The sequence below is a fragment of the Nilaparvata lugens genome, chromosome X (assembly GCF_014356525.2).
Source record: "Nilaparvata lugens isolate BPH chromosome X, ASM1435652v1, whole genome shotgun sequence".
Taxonomy (NCBI): domain Eukaryota; kingdom Metazoa; phylum Arthropoda; class Insecta; order Hemiptera; family Delphacidae; genus Nilaparvata; species Nilaparvata lugens.
This window is the reverse complement of record NC_052518.1, coordinates 4,892,853-4,909,613: the sequence shown is the minus strand read 5'-3', so window position 1 is coordinate 4,909,613 and position 16,761 is coordinate 4,892,853. Positions and strand designations below refer to the sequence as shown.

The window sequence follows — 16,761 nt, the reverse complement described above, 5'->3', positions numbered from 1 at the left end:
AATCATTATCAATTTGATCTAAACTCGTTCCCAGCTTGCTATAAATATGAGCAGTTTTATTATAAAATTGGATATGTATATTGGATATTGTATATTGGATAATATACTATCATTGGAGAATTTTTAATAGTGGGGGAAGGGAAGATATTTATAATTTCCTAGGCCGCTGTAAAGTATTGGGAGAGCAAAGGAAAAATTGGTTCCAGCACCACTGGGAGACGGGGAAGACTGCGATGGGTGCGGTTGCAGGGGTATTTAAGATCAGCGGCAACATATAGAAATTTCCTTACTCAATAATACAATTTTTAAACTGTAAAATAGTTTGTTTATATTCTTTACCTAGGCTTGTCGGTAATATATTGCATTTATTGATGGTCACCTAAATCTTATCTTGTAAATGAGAATAAACTTTGTTTTCAATTATAGTTGTTCATGATAATAGAAGGCTTATAACTATTTTTGTATAGAGTACCGGAATCAATGACAATTATTGCTGAAATCTATTAAACTTTTTCATCGTGATTAGAAACGGAAAACTATTATCTTTATTTACCAACTCGGCCATGTCTAATGAATTTTTGTCAACCATAGAATAATACTGCATGTTACTTTCATTGGATAAGATGTAAAGTGTTTATATTATTCGATGTAATTGTGTGTTAAGGACAATAAAATTCTTTTCTATTCGTTATTGGATAATATTTGATGTGATTTAGAGAGTGAGTGAGCGAAGAAGTAAAATCTAGTGTAAAATGAGTACAATCAGTTCTGTAATTGATCATGTTTTGCTGCCTTTTAACTCATGATGAATGATACGAGTATCAAATGAAATTTTCATCGGTTTCACAAATGAATGGAGATTGAAGATGAAAGACCAACACTGATTGAAAGCAAGCAATCTATGTCACAGGAAAGTAAGAAATAGAAGACGAATTGAAGAAGGAATTGTGGATAGATAATTATGGGACTCGTCGGGTAAAATCTATTTCAGCAGACACTCGACACAGGTGTACTGTACTCTCTGTAGAAAAGCACGCAATATTGCGGTCGCCTTACCTTGTCCAATTACACAGTCCTCTTCAGAATTTTCTCCTTCCTCATTCTCGGAGCTAAATTGCCTTTTGCTCAGAATGGGATAGGGTCTTATTGCGGAATTTGTTGACTGAGAAATAATTAGGTTTCCTCTTAGAAGATCAACTTTCATGTCATTCGCGAAAATCAATGCAGTGTCAATAGTCGCCTCAGTGTTATTGAGGACAATGTTATCAATCAATTCATCAACATTTATCCCGTTTATATGTTCAACTATCAGATTATCGATGATTGTATTGGCTTTCAGCTTGAAAGCTTCTGAGCCACGGGATAAATCTTCATTTTCATTCTTCTGAGAATGGGATTGATTATTGGTCTGTAACAGAGAAAAATTGATAAAAAAGGAGAAATTTGAAAATAATAATATTATCCGAGTGATTATTATAGTATTATAGTTTCTAATAGTATTATTCGAATTTGAATAATACATTTCCCAAAATTCAAAAAGTATTTACAATATTTTGTAATGGTCTCAGTCAGAAAACATTTGAATCGGTCTAAGGAAAAAGGGAACATGTAAAAAATTTTCATTTTTTTATGGTTGAAATGAGTTGTTTACTGTGGGATACATCGATTGGAGTTGAAAGGGAACATGTCAGCATTCTCTTTATACGAGAAACAGATATAGTATTTCTGCTGTACTGGAGTGAGAGGGAACTAGTCATGACACACATGTTTCCTTTCAACGCCGAACATTCGAAAATAAGCTGTTTGTCAGTTGTGATTTTTATGCTATTGTTAGGTTACCTTTGATTAATGCGTTGCTTTGAGGTTAGATTGCTTTCGGTTGAAGTGTTTATTGTAAAAGTTTAAGAGTGATAATTTATAATATCATCATGAGTAAAAGGAAGTTAACAAAAAACTCCATTTTTAGGGATGAATCTGATATAAGTGCTTATACTGGATTAAAATTGTTGTCTTAAAAGAGTTTGCACCCTAATGACAAAAAACAATCTTGAATTATCAATACTTTTTTATGTATTCAGTTTTTTCTCTCCCCTGAAAAATTCTGATTTTTGACATGTTCCCTTTCTCTTCAGACCGATTCATTTATTTTAAAACACATTTCGAAAATAGTCGTGTATAATTTACAAGAAATATTTCAAGTGTACTAGTTATTTTATATAATATGATTGATTGAGTATCCCTATTTGAATGCTTCATCAGAAAACGCTCTGTCCAATGACCAATGATCAATGATTACTTCTTAATGACAGTGCGTTCACATCAATTGTGTGGAATTTTGATCAAGTCTACAGTGTCTAGTAAATCCGATTCTACAGTGCTACGAAGTATCAGCTAAAAGATACAAAATATTCAGTATAATCTTGATAATCTCAATATATCTTATTATTATCTTGATACTAGAATTCAAAATTACGAACCCATAGTGGAAGTTTATTGAATATCATGTATCTCCGATAGTAATGACTCTTACGTGTCTCTGACAATCTTATTTGAGGAATAGGAAGATCAAACCTTCTTCTTGTGCCCTATGCTGTTAAACTTGTGTATATTACTTTTTACTTGAACCAAATCATGATGAATGTATAAAGTTGGCACTGTCATTATTTGATATTTAACAAAACTTTCTCTGCAAGATTCTCTTTGTTGCAGGCCATCGATTATTCTAATCACTCGTTTTTGAAGAATAAGTATCTTTGTGGCAGTGCTACAATTGCCCCAAAGTATAACTCCATATGTTTAGGGAATGAAAAAGGCCAAAATAGGTTGTCAAAACCTAGCTTACACAGTATTTGAGCTTTCTAATAAGATATACTAACCTAGATAATTTTTTACATAACATATTCACTTGTTCCTTCCATGTCAATTTACTGTCTAGGTACAGACAAAGAAATTTTACAGCTTGTTTTTCACATTCGTTATTAAAAGAAAAATAGATGTGTTTAATGCAATTAAATACTGTACCTTTGCTCCAAGGTTTTGTAATTGATCGACTTCGACTGCTTGGAAATATTTTCCTCCATGGATTGTCTTATTATGATTCTTCATGACTAATTGCTCCAGATTTATTCCATTAATACTTTTTGTCTTTGAATGTATGTCCTTGCAATTTAAACTGCCCAAATTCAAAGTCTGCCCACTATTTAGTGTAGGCTTCAGTATGAAATCTGAGAATTCAAATAAAACATATTTATTCCACTGAAATTGTCACCTTGCTTAAATCTTACCTTGCAAGTTATTATTTTCAAGAAGACTCCATATTATGTAAAAGCAAAATGGCACTCACTCATAAACAGAGCTAAGAATCTACTGGGCCAAAAACGTTCAAATTTGACAGGTATGTTCAGTTGGCCCTCTAGAGGCGGATTTGGAAAAAAATCAAAGAGGAGCCAAGAATTCAAGTTTTTTTCGGGGTTTTCGATAAAAATTAACAGAAAATCTTTTAATTTGTTACCTATAGAAATTATTGAGATCAAAATTGTTGTGATCAAGATGATTATATTCATGTGGATTATGATCATGATGAATATTATCATGATGATTGATTATAGTTAAAATGCTCATCATCTTCTTGATCATAGTTATCTTGGTCATAATCATTGCAGAACGGAATTCAAAGGTCTTATAGGATTGTTTTTCTTTGAACTGATATCAGTTGGAAGAAGTTTTCAAAATTAGTTATTTTCTAATGTTGTTGTTATTTTTTGAAAAAGAACAAGTGGGTAAAATCCTACAGTTTTGAAATTTACCATGCTTTGAAGCTGTAAAAGTGCTTGTTCCTTTACTGAACATGAGATGTGATAATGTTTCTATTTCATCATTGTTCATTATCTTTATAGCCATCATCATCATGGCTATCAACTGACAACTATAGTGATGTCCACGTTGTAATGGCAGTGGAGAAAGATAGGAGAACAGCGATGCCAATTCTCTATGTCTTCTATGAAGGATAGCTGTTACCGGTATATCTAATGTAATATTAACTGTCCACTTTTGTTTAAAATAATCGATCATATTTTATTCGTCAAGAAAATATATTTTCCATAATTGAGATTGAATAAAAAAAAAATAAATAAATAAATAATTTTATTTCCATCATAAAATTCACTTGACATTCATTTTAAGTTTTAGAGATTATAACTTTGACAAGTTGTGTGGTCATTGAATATCTCGTTAATTAACCCTGAAGAAACACACTAGGGTGTTTCACACTCAAGGGATTTTTTTTCTGTTCTGCAGTTGACAATATCAAAGAGATGGGAGTTTTTGCCCAGTCTAAATTAGGTTTGTAGTATTGTCAACTACTCTCCACCACTTCCAGTCAGTAATAACATTCTACAAGGTCACCAGCTCATCTTGTTCTTCGTTTGGGGTGTCTAACATCCCAGAGTGTCTTTTACGTAGGACTTTTATCAAACACTTTTATTACAAAGATTTTACTTGTATTGTCACTACGAATGTGGTATGGGATGATGGATCAGATTGGAATAAATGCTATGATTCTCTACAACTTGAGATTTTAAACAATAAAATGAAGAGACGGGAGTTTTTGATGAAGTTGTCATTGGCAATGATCAAGCCATTCGTTCAAACCGGATTAGGAGCTCCAACACTTAGACGGAACATGGAACATAATGTACTTCTAAAATTGGTATAAATATTGATAAGCAGTGTTTTACTTTTGATTTCTGTATGCACTTGGAACAAAAATGATTAAGAAATGATGAAGTATGGTCTAAGTACTTGTTTTTTCATATTTTTTAAAGAAAAATGCAAAATTAAATTGGGGTGTTCAACACCCCAGTGTGTCTACTGCGTTAGCATAAAGTAAGTGTGTCTCTGTAGGGTTAATTATATTTCTTCATTGTTACAAAACGATCTGGAAAAGTTGCAGAGCTGGGGAAGGATAGCGCTATCTGCTTTGTCGAATGATAGACAAGGATAGCAACACCAATGTTAATCAAATATTGCGATTATAACGTGGACCAGACTATAAAGATGAGTTAGAACCAATGTAGATGAATTGTGGAACATATATATTAATATTTGAGTCTCTTTTGTATAATACACATGAATTATACATACGTTCAGTCTGTTTTCCTGCTAAATTTTCAGTCAAAAGTTCACCAGTCGTGACATCACTGACGTTCAGAATTTCCAATTGTTGATCTTTATCCAACCAAATGAATTCCTCTCGATTCAACTCTCGATTATTGAAACGATGAGCTGACGCAAGTTTTAAGTTGGCATTTTTTATTGTCAGATTCGATTTGAATATGACATCGACACGGTCGATGATCGACGATTGTATAAATTTATCGGACGTCGCAAGTAGTTCGTCAATGTCATTATCGGTTGTGCTTTTGCCATCCATGTAACTCAGATCTAATCTCTCAACTGTGCCGTTTCTCAACCTTACACTGCTGTTCTGGCCAACAACTGTGGATGAAAATTTGACTATTAATAGATAACATGACGAAATAAATAAATGATGATGAATACAGTAAAGTAGACGCTGCTTATTCAAACTGATTCTCTGAAGTAGCCGTTGAAAAATAAATCCAACTTTTGGTGATGAAATATAATTGAATGAATGTGGTGTGGATGATCATAAGATCAGCTGTGCTTTTAGAATCAAGTTTGTTTTTCGGTAACTCTTCAAAATTATATTTTTAATATGTAAATATTTCCTATTTTACTTATCCAAAATATTTATTCTATGTTTAGTTTTGAAGCACCTAAATTTGAACATCTACTTTGTGAAAATACTTGATGACTGAAAATTTTGTGAATTGAAGAACTATAAGACTTAACCTATTTCGGAGTATGTGTTATCTAAATTTGGGAGAGGAATAGCACAAGTTTACCTTATTTTTCCTCTCCCCTATTATTTCGATGATATACTTATTGTATAAATAAATAAAGAATGGATGAATTAATTATTTAAGAATAACTGTGACAGCATATTTCTTACAAAATCCAATGAATTCGTGAGTTCTGTTTGAAAAATACTAGTATTTACTAGAATATTCCCATCTAGCTGTTAACCCTGTTGTCAATATTTGCAGTAGCAGAAGTCTTCGGGTTGATTTACAGCATTTAATTGGAATTTCCTTTTAATAATAATAATTATAAATATTAGTAATTGCCTATAGAAAACGATGATTTTTCTTCAAAACATCAATTTGGAGGCTAACGTTTGAATATGTTCATACACAAATATATTAATAAAATAAATTATAATCGAGTGGTGCTTCGAAAAATTGAACGTTTACTATGTAAATGCATCTATAAGTAACAAGATTGGATAAAAACAACTGTATACTGCATGCACCACTAATTTATTAAAACAAGTTTTGATACTAGCTTCCATTGTGCATCATTATCAATCTCTAGTAAACTGAAAGCTTGAAAGCATAGACTTGAAACAGCAGAATCATGTAGAATGGTGTATAGGTGAAGCACTACGATTGACCGATAGCTCTTGACCAATGACGGTTGAGCTCTACTCCCATTGGCCGAAACAAGACACCTCCAAGTATGGTCATGTTAACCGTTAAGTTACACAGACATCGAATTTTCGACGTACGATCTTCTGCCGCCTTATGAATTCTATCATATTAAACGGAACTTGACAAACATCAACTGTTCAATCTAATAGAATTTATAAGGACGGCAACAAATCGAACGATCAAAAATCGATGTATGTGTAACTAGCCTTAGACAACCACCTTAGAGTTGATGTAGAGTTAGAAAAAAAACTTAGTTACTAACAATAAACAAATGGATAATATAGCAATGAATGAAAGAATATACAAATTCAGAACTAGTAAACACGAATAAAAGTTGAAAGCAGAGAAGAGTCGGCAGAAAATACTATGCTATTTCAAGTTACGCTATTTCATGCTTCACTGCATGCAATTGATAGTCCACACAACAGCTGTTTTTTCACCAAGTTACATTGAGATATTGAATTGCATACAATTTATAATCGTTACTATACTATACTTTATTATACTCGACAGCTGATTTATGATGAATAATTCTATAGTCTGATTTTTACTCTAATATTGGCGTACGGAGGAGGCTCGTTTTCCTTTTATATTATCCTTGAAATGCAAAATTTCCAAAAACCTTGTATATACGTCGACGCGTAATTTAAAAAGAAACATACCTGTCAAATTTCATTAAAATCTATTACCGCGTTTCGCCGTAAATGCGCAACATATAAACATGCAATTAATAGTCCACACAGCAGCTGATTTTTTACCAAGTTACATTGAGATATTGAATTGCATGCGTCATGGCATGCAATTTATAATCCTCTCGACAGCTGATTTATGATGAATAATTCTGTAGTCTGATTTTTACTCTAATATTGGCGTACGGAGGAGGCTCGTTTTCCTTTTATATTATCCTTGAAATGCAAAATTTCCAAAAACCTTGTATATACGTCGACGCGTAATTTAAAAAGAAACATACCTGTCAAATTTCATTAAAATCTATTACCGCGTTTCGCCGTAAATGCGCAACATATAAACATGCAATTAATAGTCCACACAGCAGCTGATTTTTTACCAAGTTACATTGAGATATTGAATTGCATGCGTCATGGCATGCAATTTATAATCCTCTCGACAGCTGATTTATGATGAATAATTCTGTAGTCTGATTTTTACTCTAATATTGGCGTACGGAGGAGGCTCGTTTTCCTTTTATATTATCCTTGAAATGCAAAATTTCCAAAAACCTTGTATATACGTCGACGCGTAATTTAAAAAGAAACATACCTGTCAAATTTCATTAAAATCTATTACCGCGTATAAAAAACTACAAAAAACTACAACAAGTACAAAAACTGGAAAATTTGATATAATTGGGAAAAGTCAAGGTCAAATTCAAAAGTAAAATGATAAGAAAGTAGAAAATGAACTTCTGCTACTCTCTATAAGTTAAGACTAAATTAGTGGTGTTGTATTTTGTATTTTGCTAAGATTAGTCTTTCCATCTAAATTCGACATATTGTTTTTTATTATCCTGGTTATTTTCATTGCTTCTTGAGGTGCGTACAGATACACGCGCCGTCAACATGAACAATTCACTTTTAATCAGCTGACTATATCTGTATTTTTACAGAAATGGTAAGATACAGATATAAAAAGCTTGGCATCAGCTGATTAAAAGTGAATTGCTCATGTTCGCGGCGCGTATATCTGTACGCAACTTAAGATGTTCAACTGCCTGCTTTTGCCCTAGAGATTGGAAAAATTATAAAGGACATACCCATTTTGTCGAGCATTTGATTGGCCGAGCGAAGAAGTGAGGTCGACGGTTTCCCATTTCTTTTTATGTTTATATTTCTATGTTTATATGTTGCGCATTTACGGCGAAACGCGGTAATAGATTTTAATGAAATTTGACAGGTGTGTTTCTTTTTAAATTGCGCGTCGACGTATATACGAGGTTTTTTGGAAATTTTGCATTTCAAGGATAATATAAAAGGAAAACGAGCCTCCTCCATACGTCAATATTAGAGTAAAAATCAGACTATAGAATTATTCATCATAAATCAGCTGTCGAGTATAATAAAGTATAGTATAGTAACGATTATACATTGCATGCAATGACGCATGCAATTCAATATCTCAATGTAACTTGGTGAAAAAACAGCTGTTGTGTGGACTATCAATTGCATGCAGTGAAGCATGCAATTGATAACTTGAAATAGCGTAGTATTTTCTGCCGACTCTTCTCTGCTTTCAACTTGGTAAGCTTTTGATGATAGTACATAGCTGTATACATAAAATTATTAGCATTGTCGATACAACAACCCAAACAGCCATTAGTCGTTTATACACCGATACGTCGCCGACAGAATTTACTCTGATGGACAGTATTAGAGAAGACTGTGGTTTATAACTGCGCGAGGTCTACTGTTCACAGAATTACTAGTAGCAAATAATCATACATACATGGCTGAAGAAAATGTTTATTTCTGCTTGTCAATCGTAAATGCAGACTGTTGAACATTTCAGTTGTGTGAAATTTATTCTGATAGATTCTGCAGAGAATTTTTATGAGAGTTATTATCAATTCAAATTCTCAAATGTGGTGGAGAGAGGAATAGAGAATCAAGGAAAACGTTTTTCGCGTTTTTTAATCCCAGAGAGTTCAGTGGCCTTATAAAAGTGTATCAATATGCAAATCGAATCTTTCTGGAATAATGGTCTCTGGAAATTCAGTATCTGTTTTTGTGGAGCTAGCCTTCGCTATTCGAATCAGAGAATTTATCAGATAGAATAGGTTACTGCACTCCAGTCTGGGAGAAAATTATTTGTGTAAAATTCTTTAGAGGAAAATATACTTATCAATACGCTAGAATACCTTTGATAGAGTCGAAACGCAGATTCTGATCGAGTTTTATGAGACGGTTGTTGATCAGATCATTAGTATCATTTATACGTTTTGAAATTACTCCTAAATTTCCTTCTGCTTTTCCGAAGCATTCCGATAGACGATCTTCAACAATACTTCTGCCTTCTCCACCTGCATAAAAAACCTCCAATCAATATTCCAGTTCAATTCTTATACAGAGTGATTCTTCTAGATTGATTTTTAGGTAAGGAAACACGTGAACACGTTTATATTCATCAAATAATAATGATAATTGTGAAGAAGTTTTGTAGTTATAAGTTGAGTAATTGGGAAAATCCGAGTTTGTGCCTTTTGCAGAGTCAAACGCCCCCGCATAAAATCTCAGCACGAGGCGTCTCGCCAAAAGCATAAACATAATAACATATAGAATGATTACATTCTGTGTTCTCTAGTTTTATAATGCTTGACGGAATAAATGAGCGTTATTTGACTTACTACTTATCAAATAATGCGAGTCAGAGATGTGAGAGCTGATTTGTGGAAGCAATTCTTCCTATCTTCCAGGTGATATATATCAATTGGAGCATCAAATTTATCCAAAAATTCAACCAAACGTTAGAAAATTATCTGATCCAAGAGATGTGTGATAGTTTAAACTTGTAATTGAAAAGGTTGAGAACTCATCATCACACTAACTTGGTATGACTCTTCTTGGTCTGCCTACAAAATGAATATTTATAAATAAATGAATGAATGTTCATTTCACAAAAAACTGAAACTACAACATCAATATTACACAAAATATTAGATAAATTACAATTGAATAAAGTAGTTAGTTACAAAAAATTCTTATAATGTGTCCTCTACTTGTTTAGTTTTTTCTGTGTGGAAATTGACCTACTCCACTATGGCGTTCCATGTTCTAGAGTAGGTTTTGTCTGTTCTTTTATGTGCGTATTATTAATTAGTTAGTGTTTAGTAAGTCATTAGATGGTAAGTTGTTGTTGGAGATAATGTTTTCTATGTTCTGTCTTCCTTTGCTCATCAACCAATTGTGTACTATTGTTTTGAACTTTCTAGGATGATTAATCTGTTTAAAGTTTGCAGGAAGTAGATTATATAATTTTGGTGCTAAATGATTGAAATGTCTCTGGTATAGTGCCTTCCTTGCAACACTGGTGATGAGAAGATTCCTGTATCTGGTGTTGTGTTCGTGGTTTCTGGTTTGAAATGTAATATCAATCTATAATAAAGTAAGATAACATTTCAAGATAACCCAAAAGAATCTGTTTTGCTCGACCTAAAATTAAAGAAAAACTCATTCTATCCTTCACTTTCATCACTCTTTATTTCTGCAAAATCTTATATGTAAGAAAAAAATCAGTTCATACATGAAGGGGATAGGAAATCCACGAATGATGCATCATCACGTCTCAACTACTCAACTGGTACTAATATGCCAATAGGTAATTGTTTTATTCATTTATTAACATTCCATAATACACAAATCAAATACATGATCAGAAAAGGAGCTCAATACTATTCCTTTCCCGAATTTTGATAGAAAAATGTCTAAAACTTCTAATTATATTCTAGCAGAGAAAACTTGAACAGTTGTAAACTTAAACTTATTGTTTTATTCTATGATTATAGATAAATATGGGGGAACCGAGCTTCGCTCGTTTTTTTATATATTGATAAACAGAACACAATTCTTTAAAATGATCGAGTTTATATTTTACAGCTGGCTATACGTCAGCTTATGAATTTCGGGGATGAGATATTTTAATTTTCCACAGACCGAGTGCGTCTCACTCACTTTTTTATTATCCACAGACGACGAAAGTCTCAGCTGTTTTTCCAAGGATGAATTATCCTTTTAATGTCGTTCAGCGAGTTTTCCCAGGTATGAGACCTAGTGCAATCCAATTTGTATATCATAAACCTACTATGTTCCAAATTTCGTGAAAATCGTTAGAGCCGTTTTCGAGATCCGTTGGACATTAATAACCATAAATATAAATAGCCAAATATAAATAACCAAATATAAGAATATGTACAGAAATTGCTCGCTTAATATAATAGGGTATGCTGTAACTTTCTGACGGTATAATGTTATGTCTACTCATACAATAGAACATTGTATCTCAACTTCAAGTACCGTAAATCTAATTTATCTGGCAGATAAAGATGTTGATTTATTATAGTTGATTTAATTGATATATTAAACCAAGTTTTACAGGGAAAGAAGGGGTCCACGATATAATTGCAGTGGAGAAAGATAGAAGAACAGCGTTGCTGATTCTCTGCCTAGCCATACTGCCATCAATATAAGATAGCTGATACCAGTACATCTAAAGTGATATTATGTGTTTATTTATGTATAAAATAATCAATTTTATTTTATTTGCTAGGTAAATATATTTGTCAATGATTGAATAATCGATTTTCACTATTGAGATAAAATATTCTGTTAATCAACTATATTTCCACATTGTAGAAATACAATCTGGTGAAGTTGTGGAGCTAGAAAAGGATAGTGCTATCTGCTTTGTCAAATGATAGACAAGCATAGCAATACTAATCCCAATCAAATGCTGCTATATTATAACATGGACCTCATCATGGAGTGCTCCCATGTAAACGTTAAACGTAAAGCTGTTCAGTAAACTTTTTTATTTAAATTTGATCTTTTTCAATATAATTGTTAAGATCATTATAGGAGTGAGAAAAAGTGGCAGCTGAAATTTTTAAGTGGTTTAATAAGCGAGTTATGGGTTGTTGACGTGCTAAACTCCGATTTCTTTCCAGATCATAAACGGTTTCGACTATATTAACAGAACTTCTCTTATAAAATTCAAAAATTTATCTTTCCAAACTAAAACATTCTATTCCCATATCATTCATAAATAAAAAAGTAACATTTTTTGTAAATTCGATAACTTTATTTTGGCATTAATCGCGAAAAAACGCATATTGGAACAGAGCCAATGATATACTCAATGTATTAAAAAAAACTCAAATGGGAAATTCGGAACCGTTTATGATCTGGAAAGAAAACGGAGTTAGCACTTCAACAACCCATAGCTCGAAAGAATAAGACGATGATGTTGTCAATACCACTTTAATGTATTCGAAAATCAATTCATCTTACAGAAGCAGGTTCCATGGTAACACGTACCACATCTTCAGCTGAACTTATGTTCCATTTCAGGTGAAGCAGGTTACCATGAAACCTGGTTCTGTAATGTGAATTAATTTTTGAATAAATATGCAGTGGTATTAATCAATTATGGAGAAATACTACAACATCTCATACCATACAATCAAATTATTATAACCCATAACTCGCTTATTAGACCACTCAAAAATTTCAGTTGCCACTTTTTCTCACTCTTATAACGATCTTAACAATTATATTGAAAAATTGGTGTGGTACACTCACACAACTTTCCTTGCTCATATTTGAAACTACGATCAGACTTTTGTATATGTGTATATATAATTCATTTCAACATTCATTAATTTAAAAAATACCAAGCAACAAATCTGATACGTTAATGGTAAAATTCTCAGTCAAAAACCTCTTTGTCTGACTTAGTATAACCTCATTAAATATTTCAATTTCAATTTCAATTTATTAAAAACATACAAAACAAGACAAAACAAAATTACAAAGATTTACGAAACAAATAAAACACAATAAAATGTTACAAATATAAAAAACCACGGGCTAAATTGTTTTCAGAGTACTTTTTCCTTTGTGTAAATTGTGAAATTCGATGATTTATTTTAGTCGTCATTTTTTTAAAGTCGTCAAAACAGCTGTTCTACAGATGAAATATCTCGACTATGTGTTCTTTTTATCAACTGCTCTACCTACCTACCTCATGCACGAGAAGGAGGTTACTAAGTCCATTTCTCAAGGATGGGGTAGACCCCCCATTAGTTTCCCAGAAAGGAGACTCATGCCAGTTAATGGAGCTGATAAATAACTATACAGAGTATGAATTTGAAAAAAATCGGTCAAGTTATTTTGAGAAAATTGTGAAAAACATGGTTTTTTTAGTAATTATCCGCCATTTTTCTCAAGTATATTACGGAGCTCCTGCAATTTTCCCAGAAATGAGACTCATGTCAGTTGATAGGGCTTATTAATTATCCATGGTATGAATTTATAGAAAATCATTAGAGCCGTTTTCGAGAAAACCGTGAATAACATGGTTTTTTAGTGATTATCCACCATTTTTCTCAAGAATATTACGGAGCTCCTGCATTTTCCCAGAAATGAGACTAATGTCAGTTGATAGGGCTTATAAATAGCTATCCATGGTATAAATTTGAAGAAAATCGTTAGAGCCGTTTTCGAGAAAATCGTGAAAAACATGGTTTTTTAGTAATTATCCGCCATTTTTTGCGCCATTTTGAATTCAATTTTATTGAATTTCTTATTGTCGGATCCTCATGGTATAAGGACATTAAGTTTAAAATTTCAAGTCAATCGGTTGATTAGGAATGGAGTTATCGTGTTCACAGACATACACACATACACACACACACACACACACATACACACACACACACACACACACACAGACCAACACCCAAAAATCATGTTTTTGGACTCAGGGGACCTTGAAACGTATAGAAAACTTGAAATTAGGGTACCTTAATTTTTTTTGGAAAGCAATACTTTCCTTACCTATGGTAGTAGGGCAAGGAAAGTAAAAAGTTTACTGAACAGCCTTATACAACAAGTGTCTTACAGAGTATAATCAATTCAATTGAGGCATGTGTACAATACAGATTAATATCGATTTATACATACCAGTCAAATCTGGAAAGTGTAGCGTCAGATCCCACATGGAGAACCTGATGCTCTTTGGAAGAATGCCAACGATGTTCAGGCGTGTAATATTGCCAGTTGAAATGAAGAGATTGATGATTTTCTGATCATCATTGACGGGTCGAGGTACTGTCGCTATCTCTCTCATATGTTTCCAGCCAAGAGAGTAGATCGTGGTATCATTCTATTCAAAATCAAAATAATATTGCCATTCAATTTGAGTCAGCGCACTTTACAACTAGCCATGTCAACAAGTAGATAGATAGATAAATGACTGTTATTAACACTTTACAATATACGTTATGTGGGCGAAATTGAGAGATACAGAAGATAACAGGAGTATAAAGAATACAGCAAAGGTATATTATAATATTGTTCTACACTTTAATAACAAATAACTGTGATTTCACAGTTGAAAAAGGATATTGTCCCATCATTTAAAAACTACACATCTCTCTTGAAATTACTTGACTTTGGCAGCTTGCAAGCAATAAAAACTCGCGCTCTTATCAGAAAATAAGACACATCTATAGTGAGGTCTACGTTATAATGGCAGTGTTTAATTAGCAATTGTATTGCTATCCTTGTCTATCATTCAACAAAGCGGATAGTGCTTTTTCTTTCTCGCTTTGATCTTTTGCCAGATCGTCTTTTAACAATGTCGAATAAAATTAATAATTAATCGACAAAATATTCCATCTTAACTATGAAAATTCATTATGAAATTATTTAAAAATATAATTTCTTGCTTAATGAAATATAATTTGATTATTTAAAACGAGAATGAACAGTTAATATTACATCAATAAGCTTGTATAGGCTACCGTCTCTAGAAGACATTCCATTTGTGTATATCTATATATCACACTATATCTATATATCTGTATATCTATATTCTATTGTGTTTATCTTCTGACAAGACAGAAGTTCGGCAACGTTGCTCTCCTATCTTTCTCCACTGTCATTATAACGTGGACTTTTTTTCAATTTTATGACCACATAGGATCACTGTAGTCTCTGGTTAGTCCTCTTTCTTCGTTTATTCGCTTCAATTCTCTTCCTTTCTTCCCAGTACCTTTTCATTCTGTCAGACCTTTCTTTTCTCAATTCATCTGAACAAACCTGTTGCCTTCTCCTAATTGTTTTTATAGATAAGATCCTCTTTCTGTCAGTGATGGTTTCCCTATAGATTTTTGTGCGATTTTTGACATCGTCAATAGTTAAATTTAGTTCCGATATGTCTTTTTTTTATTTCCACAAGCCAAGGAATTGTGGCTCTGTCTGTTTTCGCACTCATGAATTTTTCAATAAGTCTTCTTAACAATCGATTCGCTGGGGTTCTGAGAATATGTCCAAAGAAAGAACTGTCTGAACTGGTTGTCAACTACATGTCTTTTGTTTATGCAGGTTCTAAGAAACTTCAACTCTTCTTATAGTTTCTTTAATTCCATTTCCATCAATATTGAAAAGTGTTTCACTGCAATACATTGCTTGTGATTTTAGAACTGCCTTGTAGTGTTTCAGTTTTGTATGAATGGAAAGACTTTTTCTCTTATAAGTGTCCCTAGTTACATGCTGTCCCTTGGAAAGCTTTGAAATTCTGGCCTTCCATGAGGCCTTCTCACTAAGATTATATGTGATCGTCTCTCCTAGATATCTAAAACTGTCCACAATATCAATAAGACTTCCGTTAATATTAATTTTATTTATACACAGAGGATCAGTTATCATGAATTTCGTTTTTTCGTAAGAAATCTTCAGTCCGACTTTTCCTACTATTTCTTTCAAAGATGTTATTTGTTGCCGTGCTTCTGCTACTCCATAACGTGGACTTTACTATAGAAACTCCCACAGACATTTTCAGAAACTCTTATGTCATTCTTGACAGGAATGCTTCTAATGACAGAATTAATCATGCTCCGACTAGGAAATATGTTTTGATTCAATTCAGTTGTGATATAGAGTTATTCTTCATTGTTGATATGCTTCTGGATTTTGTATTATATTTTATATCATTGCTTAAAACTTGATAATTACAATACTTATCATACTTGTAAGTTTGGTCACTTGATGATATTACAATATAGCATACTAATCATATTGAATGAAAAAGACTAAGAAATTGTCAAAAACCACTGATTTATTGATAATTAGAAAGACCGGTTTCGGTTATAACACCATTGTCAATCTCTGATAAACTAAAACTAAATACAAGAGCAGCAGAATTTATACTAGTAGGCGAGTACTGCTATTGGTCGAGGGCATGAACGCCTGCCATTGGCCTAGCTAGCAAACTAAAACTAAATACAAGAGCAGCAGAATTTATACTAGTAGGCGAGTACTGCTATTGGTCGAGGGCATGAACGCCTGCCATTGGCCTAGCTAGCAAACTAAAACTAAATACAAGAGCAGCAGAATTTATACTAGTAGGCGAGTACTGCTATTGGTCGAGGGCATGAACGCCTGCCATTGGCCTAGCTAGC

At 32.8% G+C, this 16,761-nt stretch overlaps 1 protein-coding gene across 3 annotated transcripts in view; it reads right to left on the bottom strand.

Annotated features, from left to right (window-relative positions):
• Nucleotides 1-16,761, bottom strand: part of LOC111044482 — a 114,800-nt gene that overhangs the window by 69,431 nt on the left and 28,608 nt on the right. For all 3 annotated transcript variants that reach the window (XM_039442276.1, XM_039442277.1, XM_039442278.1), the window contains exons 8-12: nt 14,261-14,462; nt 9,442-9,603; nt 5,143-5,496; nt 3,022-3,224; nt 1,057-1,408 (exon numbers count right to left, since the gene is read on the bottom strand). In XM_039442276.1, the coding sequence (XP_039298210.1) occupies nt 1,057-1,408; nt 3,022-3,224; nt 5,143-5,496; nt 9,442-9,603; nt 14,261-14,462 (1,273 nt within the window). The remainder of the gene's footprint in view (nt 1-1,056; nt 1,409-3,021; nt 3,225-5,142; nt 5,497-9,441; nt 9,604-14,260; nt 14,463-16,761) is intronic.